Here is a 13,745-nt window from a genome sequence, read left to right on the forward strand (position 1 = left end):
TGAAACTTTATCCATCAAGGCCTTGGGAGGGACTAGATATAAGCTTTGGAGCTCTTGAGGTTGAAGGAAAATAGTTTAAAGCATTAAGCTATTGAGACCCAGTTCCACAGCGTGGCGACTGGGGATGTCCAACTATTTTGGCGTTTTTCTCCCACGATGTTCTTCTTAGCAACTATGATTTCATAATAATTGTTTTTTAACAAATAGATGTATCTTTACTAAAAATGGACGGTATATTATTTTAAAAGTGTAAAATTTAGCCCTAGTTATTGGGATGTTACATAGGGAGTATAAGGGCTAGGGGTGCGAAAGGATTCCAGAGGATTTGGGTGAGAATTGGTGACGAAAATAGGCCGCGGCATGCCTCCTGGGCACGTCATGCCTATAAGTCGACATTCCTATTCCCTTCGTGTGCCATGTATTCGAAAACTGGTGGCATGGGTCGCGTTTGCTTGTTATTGCGCACCGCGCACAGTATTGGCGCACGCGAAACATTAGTTTTTTTCAAAAGTTTGTATCTTTCTCATACTAGCTCTGTTTTTGATGTTCTTTATATCTAAACATAGCTATCGTCGAGTACTACAACTTTCATTTAGACTCATTCGGCTAATTCTTAATTTAATTTTAAAGTTGTATGTTTAAATACTTAGACTTTTAAGTCCGTGCAAAAACCATAACTCTGTCATACGATATTTGTTCTCGACTGTCTTTATATCGATGGACTCCTAATCACGAGATCTTCAACTCTCGTTCAGATTGTTTTGCCTAACAATTAAACGATTTTAATTTCGATTTATATTCTAACACAACTGCACTGAAACTTCGAAAAATCATTACTTCCTCATATGAAGTTAGATTTGGACGTTTTTTATATGAACAAATTTGCTTTTACGATTACTAGGACATTCATTTAAATTACTTAGGTTAATAAGCAACCTAGCTCCGATTCACTTTTTATGACGCGTATAGTTGTGTCAATTTGATCACGAAACTTCGAAGAAACATAACTTCTTCATACAAAGCAGTATTTAAGTGCTCTTTATATCTATGATATAATCATTACGACTTCTACATCTTTAGCTAAGATTATTTATTATATATTAAATGGTTAGTCTGAATTTGCGAGCGTTACATTGTATTACGAGAGATTCAATCTAAGAATTGACTTCAGTGGTCATGGAAGTCAATTACAAGCATAGGTGGTTCTCACGTGTTCTCTTGCACATTTAAGTTTAATATTGTATCACCTAACCCTATTATTTATTTAATTTACTAGTCAAAATCTCTAAATCGTGTTGGAAAATTATGATCCAAGCTAATAAAATCAGAATGGTCATCTAAAATTTACTAAGTCAGCAATAGATTATAAAAATAAAAAATTTAACACACAAAGTTTTCGATCAAACAAACATAACAAATTAAATTAAACTAAATGTTCAAAAAATGGAATCAGACCAAGTCATTAGGTTACATCTAATCTAGTGAAGACATATGGGTTTTACCCCATAATTATTTGGTAAAAATAGAAAAACATCAAAAAGGATTTACTAAACACGATCATTAAGCAAAATGATTTGTAGTCCTAATGCTCATACCTTTTAATTCATCAAGTCTTTGCTCCAAAATGTTTCTCCAACCTTGAAATCGAACCAAAAGGGTTTTTGGACGAAAATAATTTTCGTAGGGATGTTTTAAAAGTTCGCCCTAAGGCTTTACAACAATTATGGTATAAAAATCGAGTATTAAAGGGATTCAACGAATCTGCTTCGTAAGGTCGAAAATTCTGCATTTGAGTCTATTCCATTAGAAGGGCGTGGCGGGGCGCGGCTCGGCTCGGTCAGTTTCTGGAAACTCTTCGTTTTTTCATCCTTAGCAGCTCAAATCAGCTTCAATCTCAAAACCACAAAATTTCCTATTATCATCCAATTCAAAGTGTTTTTAGTATCTTTTATCCTTAAATATCATATTTATATCTAAATATATTAAGATAATGACCTAAACATATAAATACACGACAAGAGTGACAATAATAATGAAGAATTACCTACTTGATTTCTGCCGCTAGGAACATAATTAAAATATCTTATTTCGAGTGTACGATACACACCATCAAGCGTAATTTCTAGAACTCGATAGATTTGCACCTAATCCATTTCCACTGGTTCCTTTTTATGCGTCAATCGAATTCTAACTATCAGTCGAGTTACAAGGACCTTTTGTCAAGCTTTCTGAACACCATCGACAATAGATAGTGTTAAAATAAGAAAAATTAACTTATTAAGGTAATTATCTTTTCAATTTGGTCACATCTGAATAACTTTTTTTTCTACACATTTAGGTAATGAACTTGTTAGAAGTGTTCACATGTGTCTATTATGACCGGCTGTAGCAGGTTACATCCGGTCATAATGGTCATATGTGAACACTTTCAACAAGTTTGTTACCTAGATATTTACAAAAAAAAAAAGTTATCCAAATATGAACAAAATGGAAAGGTAACTACCCTGATAAGTCAATTTTTATTTTTATTAAGGTAGTCGATTATAATGATTGTAATATTAATATATTCAGTTGAATTTCCTTAAAACAATATTTATAACCATTTAAATTGATCACGATATGTTGAGAGCCATTTTTTGTAGCAGAATTATCAAATATATATATATATATATATATATATATATATATATATATATATATATATATATATATATAATATGAGAACAATAAATAAGGTGAGAACATTATTTTTATGTTATTATTCTACTATGAATTAACTATATATTGTATAGTAGTGATTATAATGTGAATATTAAACATAAAAGTTATCATTTGAACCATCGTGTGTGTGTATCTGTATATATATATATATATATATATATATATATATATATATATATATATATATATATATATATATATATATATATATATATATATATATATATATATATGAGACAAGAGCAATGCTATCGATGTAGATAAAAGCTACTTCTATTTTTTATTTTTTGTAGTTTAAATTCGTATAATACATGGAGCAAACTCCATTGAAGATGGTGTTCTTCTTCATGTTATTGGTCTCCATCTCTATTACTTTTAGTCTCTAGTAAATTTTAATTTTTATATTAAATATTTTAAACAATAAAATTCTATAAAACGACGATGTGTTTTTTTCCATATCAAATTTTAGAGTTTTTTTTTTTTACCAAAATAGTGTGTTTTAAAAAGATATTTACCAAAATTATATGGTCTTAAAAATATTTACCACTTAGGTTAAATTTTATACCAAATCAAAATTAGAAGATAAAATTAAAAAAAATTGATTTATCATGGTAATTACATTTTCGTTTTATTCATATTTGGGTAATTTTTTTTTATACATCTTGGTAACGAATTTGTTGAAAATGTTCAATATAAAAACTTCAAAAAAATTCATTAGTAAGATTTGTACAAAAAAAAAATAATCATACGTAAACAAAACAAAAAAATAATTACTTTAGTAAGTCAATTTTAACTAGACACTAAGAACATCTATTATGGAGTCGATCACTCTCGTCAATTACATACCTCAGCAACATATTTTAGTTCAAAAGGTTGGAAAAATAAATGTATCTTGTGATCTGTTAAACTTATTTGTCACCAAATCAACCAATCGGAAAAATGTTAATTCCCGAATGAAAGTATATAATATAATTTACCATTGTAAAGTTACATATTTGGTAATATCATTGTTTATTTCCCATCAGCCCACGCAACAGAAAAAAAAAAAAAAAAAAAAAAAAAAAAAAAAAAAAAAAAAAAAAAAAAAAAAAAACACTTGACATCTTGTTGGAATAATCCATATGATCAATAAAAGTGTATGTAAATTAACATATACGGTTTCTTGAAGGATTGAAGAGAGAGGAGCTTGTATATAAGAAAATATATACTCCTGTCGCAACAAAATTTGTTGCTAACAATGATTATACTACAAGATCAAAATACAAATCAGTACACCTTACAAGACAAAATACCGTCAATTAGTATACCTGAAAACAATATATATATATATATATATATATATATATATATATATATATATATATATATATATATATATATATATATATATATATATATATATATATATATATATATATATATATATATATATATATATACTAGCCGTCTACCCGCGCAAAGCGGCGGACGGCGAATAATTTGATCTCTTTAGAGTTAAAACCATTTTGCGTTCACTTCGAAAAATGAATATTAAATGACATCTATTTTTCAAGAGCATTATCATACCATATTAAGGGGGTGTTTGACTAAGCTTTTTTAAAACAACATATTAGGTTCCACATAACTATAAGTTAAAAAAGTGTTTGGATTAAAATAACTTATTCCGGTGGGGAACCTCTAATACGTCATTTTTTCATAAGTTACCCGACACTTACTTATTAACTTATAAGCTAATAAACTAATAAACATTAAGTTTTTTTTTGCCAAACACCCCCTAAATGGTTATTACTTCCATTTATACATACCCAAACCACTTGTACTGTTTATCGTCTTTTTTTTTTTTTTTTTTTTTTTTTTTTTCGTTTTCCTTAATTCCTTTATTAATTTAATGTCTTACTAAGTAAAATGCTAAAATATATAAATAATAGTTTATAAAAATAAACCTTTAGAATATCAGGCGTTATGATTCAAAAGTCGATAAATAGGACTTTGAGAAGGCCAAAATACTCTGGTGTCAACTTGTTCATTGTGATTTTAAACCAAGTTTGGTCACAAATTAAAACATTTTCAATGATGGTATGTAATTCAAGGATTCATATTGATTTAGGTTCTCGAAACCTTAAAATATTGAACAAAATCTATATAGAACCTTATAATAAGGACAATAATCACCGTAATCAGGAAGTCCATGTGATGAAACTTGATAGTATAAGGACCAATGATGAAAAATGTTTCATTTTTAGACTAAACAAGATGAAAAATATACAAACTACCTTAATCATGTCAAATCTTGTGTTTAACCGTTCTTTATTTCAAAAGTAAGATGCCAAAATATACAAACTAATGATAATACAATGCTCTAATTGGTCATCTTGGTTGAGTTCTTTGAACCTGCAAAGCCAACAGATTAAAGAAACATAGTAAAAACCTTTTTAGTAACAAATCTGATATAATAAAGCCTTCACCCAATATATTTATAAGATAAAAATACAAAAAGTTAAAAATGATGAAATCAATTACAAGTAAGGATTAAAATAAAAACCTGTTAAGAAAGAGCCATCTGCAGGAGGAATATTTGAATCAACATGTATTTTCTGATGGTTTCAAATTTTGAATTATCCGAAATTCAGGAAAGGAGATAGAATTTGTTGAGAAATATAATGATTCAAAACACAGGTTAAAATTTAATATTATTTTATTGATGACTACTTGTACTATTAGCTTAATGATTTGAACGTCTTAAAAAAAATAATATTATTATATTCAATCTATTTTTAGAAATAGTGAGATTTCTTTTATAATATACTAGCCGTCTACCCGCGCAAAGCAGCGGACGGCGAATAATTTGATCTCTTTAGAGTTAAAACCATTTTGTGTTCACTTCGAGAAATGAATATTAAATGACATCTATTTTCAAGAGCATTACCATAACATATTAAGGGGGTGTTTGGCTAAGCTTTTTTAAAACAACTTATTAGGTTCCACATCACTATAAGTTAAAAAAGTGTTTGGATTAAAATAACTTATTATGGTGGGGAACCTCTAATACGTCATTTTTTAATAAGTTACCCTATACTTATTTATTAACTTATAAGCTAATAAACTAATAAGCAATAAACTTTTTTGCCAAACACCCCCTAAATGGTTATTACTTCCATTTATACATACCCAAACCACTTGTACTGTTTATCGTCCTCTTTTTTTTTTTTTTTTTTTTTTCGTTTTCCTTAATTCCTTTATTAATTTAATGTCCTACTAAGTAAAATGCTAAAATATATAAATAATAGTTTATAAAAATAAACCTTTAGATTGTGATTCAGAAGTCGATAAATAGGCCTGAGAAGGCCAAAATACTCAGGTGTCAACTTGTTCATTGTGATTTTAAACCAAGTTTGGTCACAAATTAAAACATTTTCAACGATGGTATGTAATTCAAGGATTCATATTGATTTAGATTCTCGAAACCTTAAAATATTGAACAAAATCTATATAAAACCTTATAATAAGGACAATAATCACCGTAATCAGGAAGTCCATGTGATGAAACTTGATAGTATAAGGACCAATGATGAAAAATGTTTCATTTTTAGACTAAACAAGATGAAAAATATACAAACTACCTTAATCATGTCAAATCTTGTGTTTAACCGTTCTTTATTGCAAAAGTAAGATGCCAAAATATACAAATTAATGATAATATAATGCTCTAACTGACCCTCTTGGTTGAGTTCTTTGAACCTGCAAAGCCAACTCATTAAAGATACATAGTAAAAACCTTTTTAAGAACAAATTGATATAATAAACCCTTCACCCAATATATTTATAAGATAAAAATACAAAAAGTTAAAAATGATGAAATCAATTACAAGTAAGGATTAAAATAAAAACCTGTTAAGAAAGAGTCATCTGCAGGAGGGATATTTGAATCAACATGTATTTTCTGATGGTTTCAAATTTTGAATTATCCGAAATTCAGGGAAGGAGATAGAATTTGTTGAGAAATATAAGGATTCAAAACACATGTTAAAATTTAATATTATTTTAGTGATGACTACTTGTACTATTAGCTTAATGATTTGAACGTTTTAAAAGAATAATATTATTATATTCAATCTATTTTTAGCAATAGTGGGATTTCTTTTATAAGATAGTATATATATATATATATATATATATATATATATATATATATATATACATATATCCCTATTCTAATAAAAGAATAGGTTTAATCTCCTATTGACAAGTGTCATACAATTAGAATATCTCATTAATGTTATATATTCATTATCATGCCACTTGTCAATTTATTAATTATTCATTTCAAATTTCAAAATTTAAAATTTTTCACTCTAATTACATTAACCTAATAATTGATTATTTAATTTAAATTTCAAATTTTAAAATTTTCCACTCTAAATATATTAAATTAATAAAATTAGATTGAAAAATAAAATAAATTTAATATATATTATAAGATGATATAACTTCATGTATTTATTTAAATCAATGATTATATTTTTATATAACTAAATTTTTTTTTCTTAAATAACAATTTATTTAAAATAATTAATTAATAATTTTGACTTTTTATATGAAAGTTTAATTAATTTTATAACCGTGGTTCTCACGGGTTATATATATATATATATATATATATATATATATATATATATATATATATATATATATATATATATATATATATATATATATATATATATATATATATATATATATATATATATATATATATATATATATATATATATATATATATTTCGCGTATTACGAAATAAACTTAGAATGGACCCAAAGCCACGAATTTATAATAGATAATTTTAATTCTTATAAATTACATATTTGATCAAATACTATCACATACGGATACCCGCCATTTCCCTTTGATTTCATGCTCAATGGAAGCAACCAGTAAACCTCCACAGTCGTCACTCTCCTTACCATGGAAAACACGCATTACTCTTTCCATTCTCTCTGCTGTCACTGACGCATCTTGCCGGAAAAACGGCACCATCAACCGTCGTATTCTCACCTTAATCGACTTCCGGAGCCCACCAACGTCAAAATCAATCAACGGCGTAGCGTCACACGATGTCGTTGTAGATGAGACTCGTAAGCTCTGGTTCCGAGTCTATGTACCTACACAACACGCCGGTGAAGATCTCCCAGTGATCGTGTTCTTTCACGGAGGCGGATTTGTCTTTCTCTCCCCCGATGCTTTTACTTACGATGCCGTGTGCCGGCGGTTCGCGAGAAAAGTCCCCGCCGTCGTTGTTTCTGTGAACTATCGCCTCGCGCCTGAGCATCGGTATCCAGCGCAACATGATGATTGCTTCGACGTGCTGAAGTTTCTTGATGATGAAGAGAATAGGTCTAAATCTTTGCCGGAAAATGCGAATCTGTTGCGTTGCTTTCTTGCTGGAGATAGCGCCGGTGGAAACCTAGCTCATCATGTTGCTCAACGAGCATGTGAATTCAACTTCCGACAGCTGAAGGTACATTAATTGTTATTATAGAATTCTGTCGTTATCATTGACGTCGGAACAAGTGTCCTTTACTGTAAATGTTGTTAAACGCTTGTTATCATGTTTGCAGGTCGCCGGAGTTGTAGCAATTCAACCATTCTTTGGCGGCGAGGAGCGAACGGATTCTGAGACTCGCCTTGCCGGAACACCAGTAGTTTCAGTTAAACGAACAGATTGGATGTGGAAGGCATTTTTGCCAGAAGGGGAAGGGTTCAACAGGGACCACCCAATCATCAACGTTAGCGGCCCACAGGCGGTGGACATATCGGAAGTAAAATTGCCGCCGGTCATGTTGGTAGTCGGCGGGTTCGATGCCCTAAATGACTGGCAAAAAAGGTACTATGAGTGGCTGAAAAAGTCCGGGAAAGAAGTTTACTTGTTTGAATACCCAAACATGTGCCATGCATTCTATATCTTCCCAGAATTGCCTGAATCTGGACAACTTATTGCCCAAGTGAAAGACTTTATTGAAAAGATATCGAGTAATGTATACATTGTACGAATCAAATAAGAAAGCCGGAGTTGGTTGTTTTGGTAAAATATATCTACATTTCTAAATTATTATATGAATCAAATAAGAAAGTTGGTCTTTTGTTGTTTATGTGATATTGAACTTGTCTGCCAAATCGTTATTTGAATCAGACAAGAAAACTGGTGTTAGTTGTTTTCGTAAATTGATCCAGTTTTCGAACGAATATATGAATCAAACAAGAAAATTGGTATAAGTTGCTATTGAAAATGACACTTAACATGTGTTAACATGATTTTGTTGCACTTAACATGTATTACATTTATAACTTTAATATCGTTTAAGTCAGATTATTAATTAAATGAATGATAATTCGAACAAACATCATTCACATATTCAAATTTTCTCTCTATTTTTTTTTAAATGGCATGCCTCGTATCTCAAATGACACTACTAGCAAAAAAGCTTTTAATGAAAGACACTTTGTCATAAATGTATATACATGACAGACAAATGTCCATCATTGTATGTCTTGTCATAAATGAAAATGACAGACATTTGGCCAGTCATAAAATTTACGACAGACGTTTATGATCTACAATAACGACAGACATACACAACATGTATTTTCAACATATATTTACAAATGACTTTACCACACATTGTACCTCATGAATTTTAACATAGTTTTACAACCGTATGTCATGATATTACACTTTATATTTATATATATATATATATATATATATATATATATATATATATATATATATATATATATATATATATATATATATATTTTGATGGGTTTTGGTCCTAAGAACATCCTATGTGCTCATACAAACCCTAATGCTTGGATCTAGGTTTCTCTATTGTACATGCAAGTTATCCAAGACTATAAACCCTAATTCTAGCATATAAGTAATCATATTAACATAAGAATGGGTTTAAGATATTACCTTGATTGTTATGTAGCAATAACAATCCCAAATCCTTCTTCTATTGACTTTAAAAAGCTTAGAGTCACAAATGTCACTCATCTAATGGTTCACAAACACCAAGAGCAAGAGGATGAGGAGGAGAGAGGATGGAGGCTGCCCAAAACGTGTTCTAACCCTAGAAAAGAAGTTCCCCACGTTTTTGAGTCTTAAGGGTTCTATATATAGTGAGGCTATTAGGGTTATCTAACAAGGAAACCCTAATTTGGATGCTTAAGCCCTAAGCAACCCATGGACTCCTTTAATTAAGGCCTTAGACGATTTCCCCATGGGTTTCCCCATAGAATTCGTTCACTTCTTAATATAAGGCAATCCATGGCCCAAATTGTAATTATCTTATAATTACAATTCCAGTCCCTTAAGTTTAATTAATCTCTTTTAGTCACAAAAGTAATTACCAATTAATTATTGACTAATATTAATTAAATGATATGATTTCTCCTTTCATATATTATTCTCATAATATATTAATAAATCATATTTAATCCTTTCTCTCCATAATTCATCCTATCAAGTTGGTTTGGTGAAGGCAACCCAAAAGGGTCATGCACCATCGGGTCAAGTACATACCAAAATAGTTATGGACTTAGACACTAATCCAACAGTCTCCCACTTGGATAAGTCTAATAACTATTATGTGTATGAATTCAGATCCTGATCTGCAATCGTAGCTTTCCAAAGCCGCTGTCAACTCTAATCTTATCAGATACGCATGTCCTTTAGATAAGGGATCATATATTCCTCAATTCTGGATATCATATGAGACATGATTTCAAATCATTCTCTTTGTACTATATCTCGACTTCTGATTTATAACGACTGACTAATTGAACAAATCAAATTAGCCCTAGCCCGGCCGAACATTTACGTTTGTCATCACTAAATCATCGAGGGGCCCAAAGATATCGCTTTTATCCTACTTTGGATAAAAGGAACGGATAAACTTTGATACAATGCTTGGTTGCACTTACTCACCAAATCACACACAACAATATGTTTTATAACACCAAGTTACTAGTGCGTTTACATATTATCAATGTGCAACCGATTTGCAAGATACAACTCACACATCTCGGTTTCAAGAATATAAGATGTTATCGTCTCACCAATCACTCGTGATACAATCCATGGAGTGATTCAAGTGAGCGTGGGTTTAATCCAATGCTCAAATTCATATTCATAAGCACTCATGAACGTTGCAGCAAACATTTGCTTATGTCTAATACTCTTTTAGACATTCCACACACCAATTCATGACAGTCTTCATTCATACCTACTTTCAACATATGAACGACTGTGGCCCGTTCGAATAATTTGACTGTTCTCAACCAATTAAATTATTCTCGAATTCAAAACATGCAAAGTGAAACACAAGAATAATACTAATCCCATATGGCCTCAAACCTTTGAGTATAAATAAAACACCTTCTATTTATCACCATATCGATTACTCATTATTTGTCGTTTTAGGTAATCAACTTCTTACTTGAATTATTACACTTGTCCTATGCTCTTAGCATGCACACAATGTTTACCTATGGTTCTTACTTTGTGAAATAGATCAAATTGAACACATTTCCAATCATTCTCATTTCGCAACTCCTAATCCCTTTCTATAAGTAAAAGAATATCAAATTCTTGCCACTTATAGAATATATTAGATTCTAACATTTTATGCAATGATCCTTTCGTAATCTCACTGCACTAAAGTCACAAAGACTATTGCCAATGATATCACAAAGTCCTCTATTGGATATTGTTACAATACAATTCCTTAGATATGATGTCTCTCACTCAAAGTACATTCCTTTGAACATCCTTTTGCATAAAAGTTTCTAATCTAGACATAGATTTTCAATATTCAATTCCCAATATGGAAATGTTTCCATATTTTCCATATGATAGCTCATTCTTAATAGAATCTTAACTATTCATAATAATGTCGATATGGTCCATCCAATATGGAAACATTTCCATATTTTCCAATACTATACTTCCAACTACTCACAAGCGACCAATCCTCGGTGAACTTTGGATTGTCCTTTGATAGTTGTTTAATTATTTTAGTCAAAACCAATTCATGTCATTTTTCCCTCTAAATGCGCTATACATTTGGAAAATTTTAGAATGGTCAAATATTATAGCATTTGCAATCGATCCAATACCCGAAGCGTATGGGACACGATGCAAAATGTCTTACATAAAGATTTGATACTTCATCAATCTTCTGCCATAATGTTTTATTTGCTATGTTCTCAAAATTCGAATTATGAAGAGGAATGCCGTAATCATAATCGAAATTTTAAGATCACACTATGTTTCTTTGACTAAGTTATTAACATTCCACAACCTAAGCCTTTAGATTTGAAATGAAGCATAATATTCTCTCCCTTAATTATAGTAAAACAACTTTACAACCCTTACGACTTTGCAAGGTATAACTCTTGTTTTCTATAATTAATATTGCCAACTTGCAATACGTGCCTTAATAATCATACAATCATAACATTTATTCTCCCACTATCATGATGATTATTATAAACACAACACTTATGCTCCCACTAGCTTTGACATGTATTCAGAAACAACCTAATTTTCAGAAAAACAATGCTTATTGAATTTCTTAAGTTCATGTTTCTAATACTTAGTGCTTTGATAATCTTTTATCAAGTTTATACACCTTTCCCTTAGATAGCTCTTATGTGTGTCTAAACAATTAAGACTAATTGCCAAACCTCACAATTCAAATTATGGAAAGAGATACCGTAACCCTAATCGAATTCGAGAATGCAATTTTACAATCACTATCTTCTTAAAATCTTTCTTAGTGAAAGTATTTCCTCACAATCATTTTCATGAAGGAGGAAATCTTATGACACTTAGATTTAAACGGTGTATTTGTTCCTATCCATGTGAATTTGTCAAAACCAAAGTTTACAACAAATTAAAACTCATATGGATCGAACTTTCTTAATCTCGATTTCTTGCCTTATGGTAGCACAACTGCCCACCATGTCTTCCAAGTAGTTAAGTAGCTCACCTTTTCCTATCAATGTACTTTTCATTGATCAAGGTACCTGCCTTTTATGCGTTCAAATGAGAACTCATAGGACTCACACGCATAATTAACTCATTTGGAACAGCACAGAAACAAAATAATGTCAACACGATAGGTTGTAAACCTCAACTTGTGTGCTAGTGATGATCGATAAGGTCTATTTTGATTTGTTCTTGAAACCTTTCAAGACCATTAAGACTCCCACTGACTCCTTGACATATAAGATTCTCTTGTCAATAACCATTTCTTGACAAACAAATATTCAAGAGTTAGTGTAGTTTTTATCAAAACATTTCATAAATTGGTTCGAGTTGGTCTTTGTCTTATCCAAGACATCACAACTTTCCACATTTGATGAATGTTATAAACCTTTTAATACTTGTCACTTATTGTTACAATCTTAACTCTAAGACTTGTTTTGGAACGAAGTATGATTAACTTCTTGATTTAACCATTTCTTCAATTCTTGATTCCTCTTTTTAGACATACAATTGTACTAAGACTCTCTTAGAGGATCAATTTAGATATGGTTCTTAATCATTAAGACCTATCATAAAGCATAAAAGGTACTCTCCCTTCTTCTTAGAATGGAGAAACTTTTATCTTTCTGCCTACTTGATTCTCCTTATTCGTTCTGCTATTGATTTAAACTTTTTCAATCAATTCAGAATTCCACTTAATCTTGTAAGTATAATCATATTTACTAAACCTTTAGTAAATCATGACGAATATTTTTGTTATTCTTATGGTGGACTTGATCAACACGCAACTTTGTGTACTCGATCTCCTAGTCCTTCACTTGACACTTTGTCAATGAATTAGTCTAATTTCCAAATATGAAATTTCTCATTCATCGTGCAACCAAGTTGCGTGATTCCAAATTTCTGTCCATTTGAAACTTGGGCGATGAGAAACTCTCCTTATTTGGTAAATTCTCGACCTTTCCATAAACA

General features: G+C 30.3%; 1 protein-coding gene across 1 annotated transcript; it reads left to right on the top strand.

Annotated features, from left to right (window-relative positions):
* Positions 1–7,578: 7,578 nt before the first annotated feature.
* LOC111881623 (probable carboxylesterase 18) lies at positions 7,579–8,866 on the top strand. Its single transcript, XM_023878022.3, has 2 exons — positions 7,579–8,237; positions 8,338–8,866. Exons 1-2 carry the CDS (start codon positions 7,641–7,643, stop codon positions 8,776–8,778), a joined length of 1,038 nt encoding a protein of 345 aa, XP_023733790.1. The 5' UTR covers positions 7,579–7,640; the 3' UTR covers positions 8,779–8,866.
* The last annotated feature ends 4,879 nt before the right edge of the window (positions 8,867–13,745 follow it).

The sequence above is a fragment of the Lactuca sativa genome, chromosome 7 (genome assembly GCF_002870075.4).
Source record: "Lactuca sativa cultivar Salinas chromosome 7, Lsat_Salinas_v11, whole genome shotgun sequence".
Taxonomy (NCBI): domain Eukaryota; kingdom Viridiplantae; phylum Streptophyta; class Magnoliopsida; order Asterales; family Asteraceae; genus Lactuca; species Lactuca sativa.

Bases quoted from the DNA above. Each gene is read 5' to 3' on its own strand.
- LOC111881623 (XM_023878022.3), top strand. From the start codon at position 7,641: ATGGAAGCAACCAGTAAACCTCCACAGTCGTCACTCTCCTTACCATGG. The intron at 8,238-8,337 runs GTACATTAATTG...TCATGTTTGCAG, and splicing joins TCAACTTCCGACAGCTGAAG to GTCGCCGGAGTTGTAGCAAT.